General features: G+C 42.5%; 1 protein-coding gene across 2 annotated transcripts in view; it reads right to left on the bottom strand.

Annotated features, from left to right (window-relative positions):
• The window catches only part of LOC143172016 (transmembrane protein 161B-like), a 50,432-nt gene extending 30,683 nt beyond the window's left edge, over positions 1-19,749 (bottom strand). The window contains exons 1-4 of one of the 2 annotated variants that reach the window (XM_076361227.1): positions 19,681-19,749; positions 10,589-10,609; positions 9,316-9,419; positions 4,510-4,590 (exon numbers count right to left, since the gene is read on the bottom strand). In XM_076361227.1, the coding sequence (XP_076217342.1) occupies positions 4,510-4,590; positions 9,316-9,419; positions 10,589-10,609; positions 19,681-19,683 (209 nt within the window). In that variant the 5' untranslated portion in view covers positions 19,684-19,749. The remainder of the gene's footprint in view (positions 1-4,509; positions 4,591-9,315; positions 9,420-10,588; positions 10,610-19,680) is intronic. The other variant, XM_076361228.1, reaches the window with a different exon arrangement.
• Positions 19,750-20,607: the final 858 nt, after the last annotated feature.

Consider the following 20,607-nt stretch of genomic DNA (forward strand, 5'->3'; position numbering starts at 1 on the left):
AATCTTATTTGTGTTCATCAGGGCAACGAGTGGAAAACAGCCTTTGTTTGCACATATGGCCATTTTGAGTATCGTGTGATACCTTTTGGCCTGTGTAATGCCCCTGCTACCTTTCAGGGCTTTGTCAACAATGTTTTCTGTGACTTGTTGGACAATAATGTCATTGCACATCTGGATGACATTTTAGTTTACTCAAGGACGTAGGAGGAACATGTTGTTCATGTTCAAGAGGTTCTTTCCCACCTTTGGCGTCACTGCCTTTATGCAAAGCTGGAGAAGTATGCCTTCCTCCAACAGTGTATAGACTTCCTGGGTTATTCAATTGCCCCCGAGGGCGTGAGCACGGACATGAAAAAGATTGATGCCTGCCTTTGTTGGCAGTCTCCCTTGAGGGTGTGTGGCGTGTGCAGCGCTTTTTGGGCTTTGCTAATTTTTATCAGCGTTTTACTTGGAATTTTGCTCAAAAGGTGCTCCGCTCACAGCACTGGCTCATAAGGGTGTCCCTTTTCAGCAGACACATGAGGTTCAGGGGGCCTTTGACGACTTGAAGCAGGCATTTACGACAGTCCCAGTTTTGGCCCACCTGGATACCAGTCATCCTTTTGTGTTGGAGGCAGATGCTTCTGCCCATGCCATCAGGGCAGTACTTCCTCAGCGTGGTTCACTGGATGGACAGCTTCATCCTTGTGCCTATTTCTCCTGCCAGTTGACTGCTGCAGAGAGGAATTATGATGCCTGGGATGAAGAGTTGTTGGCCATCGGGGAGGCATGTGCCGAGTGGAGGCACCTTCTTGTGGGTCCTGCTGAGCCCCCTTTGGTTCCATAGAAATACGGAATATTTTAGGAACCTGAAGCACCTCTCTCCCAGTTGGCTGCTTGGGCAACTTTTTGCTCTCAGTTTCCATTTACTGTCACCTACAGGCTGGGTAAACAGAATGGCAGGGCAGATGCCCAGTCACGTCAGGAAGCCTCAGGGGGAGATGCTGAGGCAGATCTGCTCCCCTATCATTTTTCTCTCTGCAAAATTTTTTTGCGGCTGTGCCAGCCAATACCTTGGTTCTGTGCATCGGGTGATGGCCGGTGATCCTTTGGCCATGCAGTTTTGGGCAGAGGATACTTTACAGAATCTGCAGGAGAAGGATGGTTGTCTGTATCGCGATGAGCGGCTGTATATCCCTGCCGACCCGCTGCGCACGCAAGGTCCTTCAGCGCTGTCATGACGCACTGACAGCAGGGCATGGTGGTCATCAGAAGACTGCATCAAGTCACACAGAGCTACTGGTGGCCTATGGTGCATGCTGATGTTGCAAGCTACGTTCAGGCTTGCGATGTCCGTGCCAGGGCCAAGAGACTGATGTAGAGGCTACGGGGACTATTACAACCCTTACAAACTCCTGAGCAGCCATGGCAAATTATTTCAATGGCTTTTATTGTGGACTTGCCTGTGTCTCAGGGGCATACAGCAAGCGGTGCTTGTGGTAGTGGACTTGTTTACAAAGGTAGCTATTTTTGTTCCACTAAAGAGGCTGCCCATGGCCCTTCAGACTGCACACTTGGTTTTGCAGCTATTGCTTCACTGTCATGGTCTGACAGATAGCGTAGTGATGGATGAAGGGGCCTAGTTCTTGAGGCAGCTTATGGGCCTGCTGGGGGTCCAACTCCGTCTTTCCACCCTTTATCACCCACAGTCTAATGGTCAGATGGAGCAGGTAAACCAGATCCTGGAGCAGTATCTCCACTGTTATATTAATTAACATCAAGATGACTGGGTCTCTCTGTTACCGTTGGCAGAATTTGCACATAACAGCAGTGTCCACTCTTCCACGCAGCAGACCCCTTTTTAGGCACAGTACGGTTTTCATCCCCGTGACCATCCAGCTACTCCAGTGGCTGTCCAGGGGTTTTCTCCTGAGGACCCCCTTGAGCGGTTGCAGTATATGCAGTTGTTTCTTCAAGAGCAGCTGGAAAAAGCAAAGGCTGCTTACAAAGGCTATGCAGATAGTCATCGGCGACCAGCGCTGAACTTTGTGGTTGGGGACTATGTTTGGTTGTCCGGTGAACATGTTTGTTCTGTGCATCCTTCTTCTAAGTTGGACCACCATTACCTGGGCCTGTATAAAATCCGGTTGCATTTCGTCTGCACCTTCTATGCGCTCTCAATATTCACCCATTGTTCACGTCTCCCTGTTAAAACCTGTTCACCCAGATCAGTGGCAACCTCTACCTCCATCTCCAGTTATGGTCCAGGGCCAGAGAGAATATCGTGTCCAGGCTATTTTGGATTCCAGGATATCCTGGGGTACCCTGCAGTATTTGATTGATTGGGTGGGTCATGGCCCAGAGGTTCCTGGGCGCCCGTTATCCTGCTAATTTTGGTCCATGGAGGATATGGGGGCACACCCTGGGTGAAGAGGGGAGATAGTGTCAGGGTTACATAGGTATCCGTTCAAAGGAGATGACCTTCTGTAAATATTAAGTCTTCAGCTGCCATTGTTGTGCTATCAGGAGAACTAATAAAACTGGCTAGCAGTTCAAATCTTACGTCTCTGTCTCTTGTCTTGGGCCTGCCCTGACAAGCAGCTTCTTCAGAGAACAGAGAGGTATATCCACTGACTGAAAATTAAGGTTATTATACATCCTATTGTTACAATAGCAAAGTAAAGAAAGCAGCATTTAAGTCTCCACGTTACCATCCTGATTCCCTCTGAAGTTTCATATCCATCTGTCAATAAAATTTACCTTATTACAAACAACTACATACACGTATTAAAACTGTATTTTCTTGGTTAGATATTAACGTACTATGATAAATACACCAATCATAACAATTAAATTACACCAACAGAATTTGACTGTGTAGACATGAAAACATAGCACCACATTTGAAACATTACATGCAAAAGTTTAACAGGTAAAAGAGGACTTAATGCAAATAGGTGAACTGTGATACAGTTTTCTACCAAGCTTCACAGTAAATTTTTCCAAGATTACAAAATTTAAGCTCATATGTAAGTACACATTAACATGCCATACTTCCACACAGCAGAGAGCATATGATTGCCCTGGTGAAAGTGAGAATATGCATGCTTTGGATGGCAGAAGATTGCCAAGGTTGAGGAAAGGCATTTGGTGTAAAGTGCAATTATTATTTGGCAATGCGATTGTGTTTTCCTGTTTAAGGCTCATATTGGTGAAACATGTAACTTAAAGTTATGCAACTGAAGTTATTTTAAATATGAATAAATATCACTGGTTAAGTGCACAGTTATAAATTGTAATACTATTAACTATTTTGCTTCAATTTGTTACAGAAAACTTGGATAAAATTATTTTCTGAATATTAAAGAATATTGTGACAAAACGTGTAATATTGAAGCATTATATATTAAAGAAAAGGCTTAATTTTTTAGCCCAACATTTGGCAAATAAGGTTGCTACCCATGTAGCTTAAGTAAGAAACTGAAAAAAAAAAAAGCTTTGATTTTATGATGAACAGGTTATATGTGCAGTTTATGAATTAACACAAAAGTTAAACATCAAGAATTTTAAGAGAGCGGTTTATATTGGAATAATAATAATAATAATAATAATAAAAAAAAAACCACCAAAGGAAACCACCTATGTCACCAAAAAGCAAGTCACTGGGTATTTGTTTTAAACATAGCCAATTCAGAAATCTTGCATAAACATAGCAAGCTCCACCACCTCAAGATCAGTCTTGGTTCTTGCCCCAATTACACTTCTGGTGAGGCTGTTCCAGAGCTTCATAACTGAAGATCAGAAATCTGTTTCCAGCTTAAGTTGATAGACAGCTATCCTATCCTTCTCGGACTCTTTTTGCTAGGTTAAACAAGGCAAGCTCTTTTAGCCTCCTCTTGTAAGATAGGCTTTCTGTTTCCTGGGTCATCCTAGCTGTCCTTCTCTTCACCTGTTTGAGTCTGAATTCATTTTTCTTGAACATGAGTGATCAGAACCATACACAGTAATCCAAATAAAGTTCTACATCAGTGGCCTTGTGCAACAGGATTAACGTTTCCCTCTCTCTTTACTGGAAATACCTCACCTAATATATCCTAGGAGCACATTTACCTTTTTCACAGCTGCATAAGAGTGGCGGCTCACAGTAATCCTGTGTTCAACTAATATACTCAAATTTTTCTCATCTTGCTTCAAGATGAAGAGCTTCAACCGTATATAAGATTTCCTATTCTCAGTCTTCATCTAAATGAATAGATTCATTAAGAAAATTCTTGCCATCAAATTAGCAATGTCACAGACCACTTCTGGAGACTGGGAATTACCTAGTTCTGTACAATTTGGGCAATGTTAAGCGCTCTGTTAAACCGAAAGAACACAGTTCAGTACAGAGCTGTGGCAATCAAAGCAAGCAGAGCAATCATATGCAAGAAGTTTTAGACTCACACAAAACCAGAAGTTTGCCAGTAAAGTTGTTATATGGATTAAAAAAAAAAACCACGCACCACCACCAAAAACTTAACACGTTTTTACCTATCTTTTTTGCTCTTGCCTCTTTGTTTCCCTGCAAGAAGCCTTAGATCATCTTCAGTAGGATGCTGATACCATTGTAAACTAAAGAAAAAAAAAATCTCAAGTAAAAAAATGTCAGTATGAGCAATTCAGAGTGCTTTTTAAAAAGAAAACTATATATCGACATGCATACATACACACACACACTAAACCATGTCATTTGCAGCACCTAACCAAAATACCTTTGTGTTAAAGTAGCAACACTGTCTCAACTGATCAATTACAGCTAAACTTCAATTCTCTTCAGCATAAGAGACACATGCTCATAATTAGAAAGGTTTGCAACTATCAACGCACCATTCAAGTGAAAGCACTTGCGCTTCTTAAAACACCAAATTTTCAAGTTGTCATCAACCACAGCAGAAAAGGCTGTACATATATTGGAAAAAGGTCACTATATCATTTCAATTACCTATGAGAATCATGTTCTAAATGATTTTATTAAGGATAACTACTCTTCTCAAAAAAGAGTAATTTTTTAAAAAATCTGCAACAGCTATTATGGAGTAACTGTAACCAGTCTTTTTTTCTTACACAGACCAAATCTTAACATCTACATTCCTGTCCTAAAAACCACAACAGTGATATCTTTAACTCTTACTAGAAAGAAGAAAAAATGAACAGCACAGCTTACAAAAGCATAGATATTTGTAAATTAAAGGTATTTAACTGTAGCATAGAAAAATATTTGTTTTTCTATATTGGGTTTACATGGGGAGGTTTGGGGGGGGGGGGGGGGGGGAGGTCTGCAGGGGTGGACTCTCTGAGAAGACACCAGAAGCTGCCCCCATGTCAGACAGAGCCAGTTCCAGCCAGCTCCAAAACGGACCCACCACTGGCCAAGGCCAAGCCAAGCAGTGACGTTGGTAGCACCTCTGTGATAACATATTTAAGAAAGGGTAAAAAATGCTGTGCAGCAGCTGTGAGAGAGAAGTGGGGGGGGGGGGGGGGAAGAGAAACAACTATGCAGACACCAAGGTCAGTGAAGAAGGAGGGGGAGGAGGTGCTCCAGGCACCGGAGCAGAGATTCCCCTGCAGCCATGGTGAAGACCATGGTGAGGCAGGTTGTCCCCCTGCAGACCATGGAGGTCCACGCTGGAGCACATATCCACACTGTAGCCTGTGGAGGACCCCTAACCACAGCAGGTGGATGTACCCTGAAGGAAGCTGCAGCCCGTGGAAAGCCCACACCAAAGATTTTCCTGAAGGTCTGTAGCCCATGGGAGGGACCCCACGCTGGAGAAGGGGAAAAGCATGAGGAGGAACAAGCGGCAGAGACAACCTGTTATGATCTGACCGCAACCCCCATTCCCCATACCCCTGCGCCACTCGGGATAGGGGAAGGAGGTAGAAGATTCATAGAATGGCTTGGGTTGGAAGGGACCTCTAAAGGTCATCTAGTCCAATCCCCTGCCACAGGCAGGTACATCTTCAACTAGATCAGGTTGCTCAAAGCCCCGTCCAACCTGACCTTGAACGTTTCCAATGATGGAGCATCCACCACCTCTCTGGGCAACCTGTTCCAGTGTCTCACCACCCTCATCGTAAAAAATTATTCCTTAAGTCCAATCTAAATCTACCCTCTTTCAGTTTAAAACCATTGCCCCTTGTCCTGTCGCTACAGGCCCTGGTAAAAGGTCTTTCTCCATTTTTCTTATAAGCCCCCTTTAAGTATTGAAAGGCCACAATAAGGTCTCCCCAGAGCCTTCCCTTCTCCAGGCTGAACAACCCCAACTCTCTCAGCCTTTCCTCATAGGAGAGGTGTTCCAGCCCTCTCATCATTTCCATGGCCCTCCTCTGGACCTGCTCCAACAGGTCCATGTCTTTCTTGTACTGGCGACCCCAGAGCTAGATGCAGTACTCAAGGTGGAGTCTCACCAGAGCAGAGTAAAGGGGGAGATTCACCTCCCTCGACCTGCTGGCCACGCTTCTTATGCGGCCCAGGATACGATTGGCTTTCTGGGCTGCAAGCACACATTGCTGGCTCATGTCCAGCTTTTCATCCACCAGTACCCCCAAGTCCTCTGCAGGGCTGTTCCCAATCCCTTCATCCTCCAGCCTGTATTGATACTGGGGATTGCCCTGACCCAGGTGGAGGCCCTTGCACTTGGCCTTGTTGAACTTCATGAGGTTCACATGGGCCCACTCCTCAAGCCTGTCCAGGTCCCTCTGGATGGCATCCCTTCCCTTCAGTGAATCAACTGCACCACTCAGCTTGGTGTCTTTGACACTAAACTGAACCGTAGCGGGGGATATAAGAAGGTTGAAAGGAAGAACAATGGTGGGACAAAAATGCAATGCATGCTTTAGGAGAAACTCCCAATTTTGGAAGTTCAATTGTGGTATAATGAAGTGTTTAACAGGCACTTGCGCAGAGCTCATTGATATCATCCTAAAATCGTTTAAAAGTTAGTATAATGGCTAAGCAAGGGTTCAAGCTGGCAATGCTATAAAGAACACAATGTGTTTAATAGGTGTTTCCACATAGTCTGTATCAGTAGGTGTTATCGTGCTAAATATTTGACTCATGCTGGAATTTGTTCAATAGGAGTTTACTGTAGTATATTATTAGCTTGCACTAATTCAAAACATTGAATATTACAAGTTTCCCCTGAAGGAATTCACTGCCAGTTCAAACACTAAAAAAAACCCAAACACCCACACCCCACAAAAAAAAAAAAACAAAAAGACCCCCTCCCACAACCCCCCCCAAAAAATCCCACCTCCCCAAACAAACCCAGACTTGACATGGGGGGGGGGCGCCACTGAATTTTGTTTTGTTTTTCTTAAGGGATCTGTAAGAGTGAAAGTTATTTAATTCTTTCATTTTCATCATATGTGGTCCTAGATGAAACTTTTGCTGTTTTTGCAAAAGAACTTTGATATAAAACAGAGACATTGTAAGACTGAGAATTAAGTAAAAAAAAGTCAGAGCAGCTACCTTTCCATCCAAAAAGACAAATTACCAAGATACTTTTTTATTTCTTAACTTTTATATGATCTAGAGAAAGTGTGGTAAAGCACAGAAATAGTCTTCTGCTTTGTCATTCATTATCTCCCAGATTTGAACTTGACATACTGAGTGAACCACAAGTAACTGATGACCCCTTTCAATCATGCAAATCACTTGTGTTGGAAGCTTTTTTTTCTTACAATCTTTCCTACAGATAGACATATAGTACCTAATACAGCAGCAGAGAAAAATTCTTGTTCTGTGTGTTCTAGTGTACTAGCACAAATCAACGATGCTTAAACCACAACTACGATATAATTACGCTGTAGAACTAAACTGCAAGTGATTCAGTGATAACTAACAGTATGAGTCTAATTAATAAACCCTACATACCTTGTGTTTGAAATCTCAAAACCAAGAGATTTAAACAAACATTTTAATAAAGGTAGAATTAAAAATTTGGAGTTCATATCTGCTCCAGCTTATGTATAGTTAAAGCTGAGGTCCCAGAACTATAGCTTTGACATATCTGAATTAGTTTGAATAGCAACAGCAGCACAGATATTCCCTAGTTAAATCGAATGAAGGTCATTCATTAATGACCAACAAAACATCAGTTTTCTTCTCTCTTCTTAAAATGGCCCAAAAAATAGGACAGAAGTAGCTGAGAACCTTAAAAGCAACATTTTGGTAGAGATTGATTTATTAGTTAAAAATGCAAAAGTCTATGCAAATACCTGAGCTGCCAATTAATTGAATTCAGTTAATATGATTATTAAAATTCTGTTCAAGCTCTGAAAACAGCACAGATTTACTGTTGAAAACATTTATATTTCTTTTCAAATTTAAGTAAATAACTTTTCAATGATACCTGTTCATTCTGTAAATGAATAATTACCTTACATCTATCCATTCTAACAATTCCTTTTTAGGACTTGGAATGTACACATACAGGCATCTTGAAATGAACTGGTCACTTACAAGTTCCTGGCTTTTCTATTTTTGAATGGTTATGTGTTTATCCGCCCTCCACAAATGGGAGGGCTATCTCATGTAGATATTTCAGACAACCTCACTTAGAAAAGCCTCTCAACCTTTTGCAAAAAAAAGTAGAGATTTGATATTCCAAAATTTTCCATGATTATAAAAGACAGCATACTACTTTCTAATCACACAGAGTGTTGTCTTTTCTTCCAGGAAGAGAAAAGTGTCTATGTTTTTGTTTGGTTTTTAAGATACTGATTTATATATAAAACAGCTGGTGGTTTTAGTTATTATGGATAGTCACATATGGAATGCTCCTCTTGCAACTCATCTATTTGATCTATTGTCAATATGCTACTTCATAACATTTATACTAATCCTGTCCTATGAAATATTAAAACATAATTTTTAGTAAGTACCTAAGTACTCTTTATATGCAAGGCTAATCAGCAGACAGATTATTAAAAATACTGAGGCAGTGCAGAGAAAAAAATCCTTCTGTTCTTGCAGTGTCTTGTATTCAATTTAGCTTTTTAATATTAAAATGTGGCTTATGCCTTTAAAAAAATAAGAGCTGGATGGCAGCTAACTTTGACCAATATGATTAAAGCAACAAACTTAAGTCTGTTCTTTTACAGCAACACTGTCTTACACTTTGAGCCTGTAAATCCAGTGTCACAACACTGTAGTTTTACTGAAATTCAAGAATAGCAGATGAATTATTTTTTCAAAAAAGTGTAATTTAAATTAGTTCACTTTACTGTTTCTACTCTAATGCGTAATTATGTTACCATATTCAAACACAGTGCAGCAACTTTTTCTTATCTTACCTGCCACTACAGAGAAGCCAACGAGCAAAAGAGTAGTGAGGTATGATCTTCTGTATGACACTAGCCATTACCATGGTAACCACCAGCTGTACACCTATCACACCCTGCAGAGGAATAAGTTAATAACAAGTCAGTGTGTTTAAAAAAAAAGTACTGAAGTATTTTTTTTTAAAAAACATTTTAAAAACACCTTCATATAGTAGGGATAATATTTTTAATTCTTTTTAAACTGCAGGGGAAGAAAAAACAATACTGCATCAGTTTTAAAGAAATCCCCTGGAACTTGCTATAATAATCCAAAAAGAAAAGGCATTACCAAACCACAAGGATAGTAACGTATGTATTTGAGCCGTCAGATAGTACAAGAGCTTCTCCGTTTAACAGACGTTAAGCCACATGATGGCGTGACATTTCACAAGACATTATACCTTAAAATTACATCACTAATTATGATCTTGCTTTTGGTGGTCTCTTCAGTTCTGACATGACTTAACAGCTGACACTGCACAAACCTACTAGGAATTAACAATAATTTATAAAATTTGCATTTACAACTTGAAATTTCAGCTTTCTATTTACATGCAACATTTTCATGCTTAAAACATCACAAGAAAAGAAAACAAAAAACCAAATGTAGACATACAAGTGAAATTTGTCAAAACATGCGAGTTAAAAAGCACCAAAGATCAAACAAATAAATAACTTTTTTTTTTTAAACTGATCTGTTTTTCAAAATACTCTCTCATGAAAAGGAGCATATGCACATTTTCAATCAGCACACAAAACACCACATTTAAGTAGTGGCATAAGAATGTTTATATGCGTATTTATTCTTAAACATCAATCTTTGGATATTACTAGTTACTAACAATAGCTTAAAGACAAAATATATCCCTTTGTATTTCTAAAGTGCAGAATTATACTTCTGTATTGGGTCTGGCTGGGATGGAGTTAGCTTTCCCCATAGCAGCCCTCACAGTGCTATGCTCTGTATTTGTAGCTAGAAAGGTGTTGATAACACATCAATGTTTTGGCATCAAGGCTGTCTCTCCAACTCCCCCACCCCCAAAGGCCAGTAGGCTGGGGGTGGGCAAGAGGTTGGGAGGGGACATAGCCAGGACAGCTGACCCAAACTAACCAAAAAGAGATATTCCATACCATATGACATCCATCATGCTCAGCAATAAAAGCTAAGAGAAAGGAGGGGGGGGCATTCATTATTAAGGCATTTGTCTTCCAAAGCAACTGCTACCTGTACTTAGGCCCTACTTACCAGAAAGCAGCTGGACATCACCTGCCGATGGAAAGTAGAGAATAAGTCTTTTTGCTTTGCTATGCTTCCACGCATGGCCTTTGCTTTTCTTTATTAAACTGCCTTTATCTCAACCCACGAGTTTTTCATCTTATTTTCTCTCCCTGTCCTGCTGAGGAGGGGAAGTGACAGAGTGGCTTGGTCAACCCACCACAATCCCGTACAAAGGAAGAAGGCGGAACAAGAGACCACCCTGGCTTAACAGTGAACTTTTGGCTGTGCTTAAAAGAAAAAAGAAGCCTACTGGCTGTGGAAAGGAGGCCAAATAGCCATCAAGGACTACAAGAACCTTGCTAGGGCATGCAGTCAGGAAGGCTATGGCTCAGCTAGAACTGAAATTGGCCAGAGATGTCAAGAACAACAAGAAAAGGTTCTTCAGGTATGCGAGCAGTAAGCAGAAACACAGGGAAGACATAGGCCCATTGCTAAACAGGGCAGGGAAACTAGTCACTAATAATGCTGATAAGGCAGAGGTTCTCAATACCTTCTTTGCCTCTGTCCTGACCAGCGTAGCTGGACCCCAGATCACAGTCGACGCACCAGTAATAGAGGAAGGGCTGGTCTGCAGCCTCTTGCAAGGGCTCAACCCACATAAATCTATGGGCCCGGACAGAATCCACACCAGGGTGTTAAAGAGAAGTGGCTGACATCATTGCAAGGCCACTGTCTATAATCTTTGAAAAGTCATGGAGATCGGGGGATGTCCCTAATGACTGGAAGAGGGCAAGTGTCATACCCATCTACAAGGGCCCAAAAGAAGACCCAGGAAACTACAGGCCCATTAGTCTTACTTCAGTCCCTGGGAAAGTAATGGAATGAGTCCTCCTAGAAACTATCACAAACCTAATGAAGCAGGTGACTGGGAAAAGCCAACATGGATTTACCAAAGGCAAATCTTGCCAGACTAACCTGATCACCTTCTAAACCAAAATAACATCTTCTGTTGACATGGGGAGAGTAGTGGATGTTGTTTACCTGGACTTCAGCAAAGTGTTCGACACTGTTTCCCACAGCCTTCTCCTGGACAAACTGGCAAGGTACAGACTGGATGGGTGGTCTGCGAGGAAATTGGCTAACAGGCCACACTCAGAGGGTGGTGATCAATGTTTTTTTACTCAGGCTTCAGCCTGTCACAAGTGGGGTCCCCCAGGGATCGATATTGGGCCCCACACTGTTCAACATCTTCATAAATGACCTGGATGATGGGACTGAAAGCACCCTCACCAAGTTTGCTGATGACACCAAACTGGGTGGTGAGGTGGACACATCAGAAGGGAGAGCCATCTTACAGAGAGACCTGGACAGGCTGGAAGAGTGGACTAACAAGGACAGTATGAAGTTTAACAAAGATAAGTGCAGAGTCCTGCACCTGGGACAACATAACCAAAAAGCCCAGTACAGGCTAGGATCTGTGTGGCTGGGGAACAGCCTTGCTGAAAGGGACCTGGGGGTCCTGGTGGACAACAAGCTGAACATGATTCAGCAGTGTGCCACTGCAGCAATGGGGGCAAATGGGATCCTGGGCTGCATCCACAGGGGCATTACTAGAAGAGATAGAGACGTGATCATCCCACTCTCTTCAGCACTTGTCAGGCTGCACCTGGAGTATGGTATCTAGTTCTGGTCCCCACAATTCAAGAAAGACACGGACAGGCTGGAGAGGGTCCAAAGGAGGGCCACAAAGATGATCAAAGGGCTGGAGAATCTGCCCTATGAGGAAAGACTGCAGGAGTTAGGTCTTTTCTCCCTGGAGAAGGGAAGGCGCAGGGGGGGGACCTCATCACAGTATTCCAGTACTTAAGTACAAAAAGGACAGAGGCTCTCTCTTCACAAGGTGTCACGTGGAGAAGACAAGGGGCTACAAGTTGCACCAGGAAAGGTTTCATCTCGATATAAGAAAGAAGTATTTTACAGTGAGAGCAATCATTCACTGGAACAACCTCCCCAGGGATGTGGTAGAGTCCCCATCGCTGGAGGTTTTCAAGATGCGATTGGACAGGGTGCTAGATAATCTCATCTAGGCTCCCTTTCCCATGAAAGGTTGGACCAGATGATCTTTTGAGGTACCTTCCAACCTGGGCTATTCTATGAATCTATGAAGACCATGCTTGAAAGCTCTACGTACCATTTGAAATACTTTATCTTTGTTAGGGATTCTTGTCATCTTGGAGTCATGTGCATTAGACTATGCAATTATCTAGCTAAAGGGAAGTGTACTTAGAATGAAATAAAGTGTTATTTAAAAAGTTGCCTGTAAAATATATTTGATACATTTAAAAATACCAAAACAAACCATGCATTTTAAAACCAAATGTTTATTCTGACCATCTCATATGATGAGCCTATTTCCATCCAGTGGGAGACAAACCACTGTCCCTCAATCTAGCTTACTTACTAAGCCTTGATCTTCAGAGTTCATTATCTCAGGGTAAAGCTACATTAATATTTCTTTAGAAAAAACACCTAAACAGGTGCCAATGTTTTCTCTCCAATTACTCCCCTAGGGCTTTGCATTTTTAAGTAAAAGATAATGTGCTTTCAAGACAACTAACAGGAGGCAAAGTTATGCAAATCAAGGCAGGGTGGTTTTTTTGTTTTGGTTTTTTTTGGGGTTTCCCCCCCCCCCCCCACAAGGTAGCAGGTCCAACACCTCAGCTAAAATGCTTACAATTCAACAGGCTATTTAAAACTGCATCCACGGAATCTAATTTCCTTTACTCAAGCGATGACTGCAAGTTGTAACTGAACCCATTAGGATCATTTTGTCTTCAGCCATTAGATGTTTTTCTCCAAACTCCTTCCCTTTCAGCAGGAATTCACCATACAGGAGTAACCTCTATTGGAGTGAGTATTTCCTCAAAAATAGAAATGCCTACAAAAAAATATTTCAACTTACAACTGAAAACAACCTAGCAACTTTTAAGCTATTAAAAAAAAACTCCACACCCACAAACAACCCCAAGAAAACTCAAATCCCAATTTTAGTTTTGACTTTATAGCATGCCATGTGCAAAGCACATTTTGTCAACTCTACTCTTTTGCCAGTATGTGCTTACATGATATTTATATGCTCATTAATACACACTGGAAAAATCTATACCAATCCAAACTATCTCAAATTACAACACTAGAACATAGTATAAGGGTATGTGGAAGGATAGCATCTGCTCCTTTAAGGGTATCTGGCCAAAGGAGCCATAAACAAGAACATAGAGACCAACACACGATAAAGAAGGTTGTGATGAGAACAAACCTGGTCAGTCACACTAATTGGTAAGGATATGTGGAATGCGAGAAATTATTTTTTTTTCAGTTGGGAGGATAAGGGAAGGGAGGGGGACAAATACAGAGACATAAAACCTGACAAATTAGCATTAACAAAGACAATAACCAGAAACAAACCTGGTCAGTTACACTAATTGATGGGCTATCAAGAAACTTCAGGCAAACCTGGGACTTTGTAACTGATAAGGATGCAAACCTGAGGGTCCAGGATTTTGGAGGGGGGTCAGTGGAACTATGCCAGCTGATGAGGGAATGTGCAGGGGAAGGAGAAACAGGGAGAAACGAAGAAGGGGGGTAGACAAAAAAGGTTATAAAAGGGGCTAGTTGCATCTAAAACGAGCTTGTCAGTATGCTTGTCTGGCTGAGCCCTGCACCTGATCACCGCAGTCTGTCCTATCTTCTTATTAAATCTTTTCTTAACTATCTCTCTGCGTAATCTCACTCTTTATCCCATGTGCTGCAAGGACCAAGTGCCAGCTACTGGTAAGACCTGTGTGTGTGTGAGTGAAATTTGGTGCCAACTACTGGAGTCAGACCAGGGCTGTAGTCGCTCCACAGCCTGTGGTGTCAGCTACCGGAGTGAGTTGGGGTCTCTGCCTCCAGCCACTGGGGCAGGAATGGTGTGTGTCCTGAAAACCAGCTACTGGGGAGGACCACCGTAAGGAGAGTGAGGGGCTCAGTGCCAGTGGCTGGAACAGGACAATGGGTCACAGCCCACATGCCTGATGCCAACTGCTGGGGCAGGGGGGCAGAGGGCAAGTGTCTATCTTCCCCAAATCTGGTGTGCATGTGAATTCGCTAGCAAACTTCAAGCTGGACTAGCTGGCAAGCAGGGGGGGACCTCGGGTCTGGGCTGGCGTCTTAGGCTGGCAAGGGTCCATGCTGGTATGCCCAGGGGACTTGCAAATGTAGAGTGCCTATGGGACAAGTGTGTGAGTGCTGCATGCTTGCTAGCAAGCAACAAGCTGGACTAGCTGACAAGTAGGGGACCTGTGAAGTGGGTAAGAGGGCCCAGGATTCAGGCGGGGTACCAGACAGACAGAGGAACTGTGCCAGTACTTGAGGGATCCACAAATGTGTGTGTGCTTTCACTAGTGAACTCCTATCTCTACCAGCCGAAGAGGAGGAAGGGGACTTGGCTGTCTATGCTTAGGTTTTACATGAGTCCTATATGTAGGTGCTGTTGAAGGCAGCATCTTGTCTGTGGCAGTCTGTAACCAGCCATGTCAGTGTTGTGTGTGTGTCTGTCTGTCTCTAGGCTACCTGCTCAGTTTCACTACTGGTTGAACCTGCCAATAGAAAAGTGGCAGCCACATCCCTCAGCCCGGGCAGAGACCCTGGGTCCCTGAGCACACACAACTTAAAAGTTCTTAAAAGTACTTCTTCCTAAAGGACATTTTTCTTTACATCATGAACTAATTTAAACAACATGCAGAGCAAAGATAACCAAGGCTAATAGTCTTATACCAAGACACCACATTAGTCTCCCCTCAATTTTACTTTGCCTGAGGTTATGCTCCCACACCTGTAATACAGGTCAGGTTTTTTGCCCCCCATCCTCCAAACATACAGTGTATCACATACCCAGATCTTGCAAATAATTCAACACCTAGTTTTAGACAGGACTTTGAAACTACTTGCTCACTAATAATAATAATCTCCACCACTGCAAGATGACAGCCTTGCTCTGAAGTCAACAGTTGCATGCACCAGGATTACTCAGAATGGTACAGTAGCAATATAAATGCATGCCTGAAAAAGCAGTTAGTAGAATCCAATTTACAACTTCACCTTCAGAAATGCAATGCCAACTACTTACTTTCTGATGTAACAAGTCTTGTGTAAAAATCTTGTTTTTACAAGTGCATTCTAGTATCCTATAGATGTATTCTATAGATATTAATTCAGGGCACATAATTTTTTATTTTTTTTTTTTAATAGTAGCACACAAACATACTAAAAAGGCTACAAATTTTCAAATGAGAAATGGAAAAATTGTATTAGCAACAATCAGCAAGGTCTCTAGGAGAATGTAACACTCATCTGGTACAGTCGGAAAAATGTAATGGCATTTGTGAAGTCTAGAAGCTAAATGAATACAACATATTTGAAATGCCATTGCTATTTGAAACCATGTCCTGGTTTCGGCAGGGATAGAGTTAATTTCCTTTCTAGTAGCTGGTACAGTGTTTTGGATTTAGGATGAGAACAAAGTTGATAAGGCACCGATGTTTTAGTTGTTGCTAGGTAATGCTTACACTAGCCAAGGACTTTTTAGTTTTCCATGCTCTACCGACTGAGAAGGCTGGAGGTGCACAAGAAGCTGGGAGGGGGGCACAGCCAAACTGGCCAAAGGGACATTCCATACCATGTGACGTCATGCTCAGTACATAAACTGGGGAAAGCTGGCCTGGGGGGGCTGCTGCTCGGGGACTGGCTGGGCATCGGTCGGCAGGTGGTGAGCAATTGTACTGTGCATCACTTGTTTTGTGTATTATTATTATTATATTATTATCATTTTATTTCAATTATTAAACTGTTTTTATCTCAACCCCCGAGTTTTTCTCACTTGTGCTCTTCCAATTCTCTCCCCCATCCCACCGGATGGGGGGGAGTGAGCGAGCGGCTGCGTGGTGCTTAGTTGCCGACTGAGATTAAACCACGACAAATCAGTAACAAGTTATTGCTCTTGCTATTAGACTGGACTTTTCTACACACAAAACCTTTCCTCCGTATGTGCATGCTCAAGCTGCACTTGGAAAAACAAGACAGTACTTGGCTGAAATGCAAATGTAATTCAAAATTGGCTACTACATCATATAAAATATTGTATGGGATTGCCAAAGAAAAGAGAGCTCACTGTATCGAGTCTTAAAATGAATGCTTTCTGTGAAAAGACTACTTTTACAAAACACCTAGAGTCAGAATGATATCTGATATGGTTGACAATCTGATATTTAAAGGCTCTAAGGCAGTTACAAATCTTACTGTTTGTAAGCATCAAATATCCATAAAGCCAGCTTTGGGAAAGACATCTACATAAGGAGGCCTCTTCAAAATTTAGGGGTGTTTTGTTTTCATAACCAAGTTTTCCTAAATTTGTTTCTTGCTTCCTACCACTGTTTAAAGCACAGCAGAGAAGAAAAAAAGATGCATAAAGTGGCATCAAGAACACACAAGGAATTCAGGACTACCATCAAACTGTTCACCTTCATGGGCCTTTCCCACCTGAAAGTCACTTCTTTCTTGACCAGTGTCTTTCCACATGTTCAAAGGAGGGTCATGAACTGCTAGATGGAAGCAGTCAACAGCAGCACAACTCCCTTTGACTGTAAGGTAATTTTCTTTTTAAACAAAACACCTTATCTCAATCAACTGCATTTTAACAGATAGAGTCCTGCTTCTTTTTTCACTGAGGTTCTCTACGCATAAGTATTACAGAACTCTCTGCTAGCGACTATTAAACAAATCAAGTTATTGCTGTAGAAGTCTCATGACCAGAACACAAAGGCATTTTTAAAATCACAACTATCATTACCACTGAAGCAACTAATATATAGTGTCCATTATGCAGAACACATATATATTAAATATATTATTAAATTACAAGTAGAACTAGTCCAAAGAATCTGGTCTATGACAATGGAAAAAACAACAAGGTGAGGTTATAATATTATTATTACAAGATTTTTAAAATCCAGTTTACCCATATTTCCCCAATTAACACATGAACAAGAACTATGGAAGCTATCACTCTCCAGAACATTTACTTTTTAAATAGAAAGTTCTGCCATTACAAAGATCATTCAAAATATAAAAAGAGAGAATAGTCTTTAATGCCTCTGCTGAACAGTCTAAACATGGCCTTAGGTAGTATTAGGATGTTTGTGTAGAATTTAAATTTGTGAGCATAACAACTACATAGATGAGCCCCGATGGCCACAACTTGGAAGAATGTAGCAGCAAATTATGTTGATAATTTAATTTATAAACCTTTTAATGCAAAAGAAACTGATGAACATTTTATTCTACTCCTGATTTGGAACTGGAGAATACAGCCTTCAAACAGCATAAGAGTAGACCATCACAGATAATCTTTTAATTTTCCTTATATCATGGAATCACATGCAAGGATTATTTGTCCATACTTCCAGCAACTAGTAAAGAAAATTGGTTCTGATTTTTCAAGCCCATCAGGCAACAGAAACAAGCATTCAGTTTTGGGTTTTTTTTTTAAATAAGGATCTACATTGAGTGGACAAGCTATTTCTCCACAACCTTCCAAAGCCAGTTTAAGTACAGTGCTCAATGACAGCACCCATGAAATCCTACAAACATTCAATATTCTAACACCTATGGAAAAAAAAAAAATATATGGAAGGAAAAAAGAAAACACCATGAACCATCCAACAGCTACATATTTCTTTGCAGGTTCCTAAACGTACATAAGTAACAAATATGCAAGTAGAATCAGGCCATTAAGTATTTAAGTATTATGACATTCTGATTTTAAAAATCTGGTTTTACTCAAAGCAGAACTCTGAAGTATAGTCCCTAAGCAAGACTTTCATCATTTGAACAAACTAGCATCACTATAGCTAAAATGACATATTGGCATTTATATCCATACAGAACAGAAATATATGTATTAATGGCACATATAAAGTGTGCCTTTTAAACCAGTATAAATGTAGTCCTAGGGTGCCCCATATATCTTCTATCTGGCAAGTATATTAAAAGTGGACTCAATCAACCCTGGTGTTGCAAGTTGTAATTAAGACCTAAATACAGAGTTCAACATATCTTTATAGTGAAGGAGGTGAGCTCATAAAATACTCATGTGTCTGCTATTTAAACTAGAGATATCCAAAAAGCTTATGTCATCAGTAGCAATTACACCAGTCAAGCTTCGTTCTTCTCTGTTTCTGTCTATATTACAAGAAGCTCATTTACAGTGAGTTATGCCAGGTGCAATAGTTTGTGTCTATGCTAAGACATCTATTAAAAAAGTCACCTGAAGCCAGATTTCTCATAAATCCAATGCATTTGCATACTTCCAGAGCATATAGTATAGCTCTGAAAATGAAACAGTAGTAATGCTAATGCAAGCATTTGGTAAAGCTTTTTAGATATATTTAAGATAACAGCTAACTTAAATCATTAAGTGCTCTATTCTTTCTTAGCTATATGGGGTGTGAATATACATATGTACAGGTACACGTTTCTATTTAGAAAAGTGCATCTTAAACCTGATACAGACCATAAAATGCAGCAATTTTGTCTACTTCTGACTGGAAAAGAACCAAATTTGAAAATAATCACTGTGATATAAAAACATATCGGCATAAAGTTGTTGTGAAATTGAAAACAGAACAGTATTTCTCCAACAAGTACTAGTAACAGAGACCAGCTATAACACTTTCGGGGGGGGGGGGGGGGGGATTTTTTGCTTCCCCTCTGCTCCAGTCACCCCCAAAAACAAGAGTTGTTACTGCAGCAAAGGCGGGGGGGGGGGGGGGGGGGGCGGGTGCAGGACTTCAGCCCTAAGTCGCAAGAGAGCACAGGAGTGAAGAGGGCCCCTACCCCCGGCTCAGTACAGAGCCGAGAGAGAGAGCGCGATCCATAAGCGCCTCTCACCCATCCACCTCCTCCCAGTGGAGAAGTTACATCCCCAGAGATCCAATCCCGCAGCCACAAGCTTCCTCCCAGCCCCTGCGAGGCCCGAGTCCCCCAACCGGCCCACACACAGGGGATGTCCTTCCTCTCACCATGGTGCTCGAGCCGCTCTCACCCGCCGCTGCTCCAGCCGCCTGACCTCACCCTCCTCCAAGCACATAAACCCGCCGCTCCGCGCCACCTCCACCGTGGCAGCCAAGCATCCGACAAACACCCACCGCACACTAGCTCCCACTTGTCTCACACCTCACCTCACAGAGGTCACATCAGGACCCCGCCAGCCAGAGACCCAACTAAGCTGCCCTCCCAACTGCCTGCGCAGACGGGACCGTAGCGCGCCAAGGCTGCTCAATATTAGCCAATTCTGCCCCTGCCGTTCCGCCCCCACATACGGAGAGTAACTAGACGACGAAAGGCACCCACCAGGGAACAAAGCAAGCAAGTCTCCGATGCTCTCCCCATCAGGCGCAGCAATGGTAGCTAGTTCTGCGCAGGGCGGTAGCGTGACCCTGACCACGTGACATGAGAGATCAGAGTGCTGACCTCGCAGAGGTGAGCAGAGTGTTCCTCAGCCCCGCTGAGAAAGAGCTCTGGGGGCCGGCTCGGCTCGGCTCGGCTCGGCCCGGCCCGGCCCGGCCCGGCCACGCCACATGACCGACTGTAACAGTGGCCCAGGAGGGGCGGCCGGCCGGCTGGCTGAGTTGCCTGCAGGGCAAGCAGGCTAGGCGGTCAGGGGGTGCTTGGGAGGAAAAGGGCAACAGAATCAATCCCGGGGAAGGAGGTGTCTGCTGAGAGACAAACGCTAGTCTGGCGGGGGCTGAATTGAAGCCGCAGATCAGCAGCTTGCACGGAGAAGGAGTGAAGAGGAGGCTGCTACTGGTAGCAGATTCAGCCGTAGGGCATAATGGCACCTCCACGCATGCGCCCTGGTACAACCCACGGAGGCCGGGTGGAATGGGCGAGGTGCATGTGCAGAGACGCCGGGGCCCTCTTTTGCGTCTCGGGTGCGGCCCGGTGGG

This window comes from Aptenodytes patagonicus, chromosome W, assembly GCF_965638725.1.
Source record: "Aptenodytes patagonicus chromosome W, bAptPat1.pri.cur, whole genome shotgun sequence".
In the NCBI taxonomy this organism is placed as follows: domain Eukaryota; kingdom Metazoa; phylum Chordata; class Aves; order Sphenisciformes; family Spheniscidae; genus Aptenodytes; species Aptenodytes patagonicus.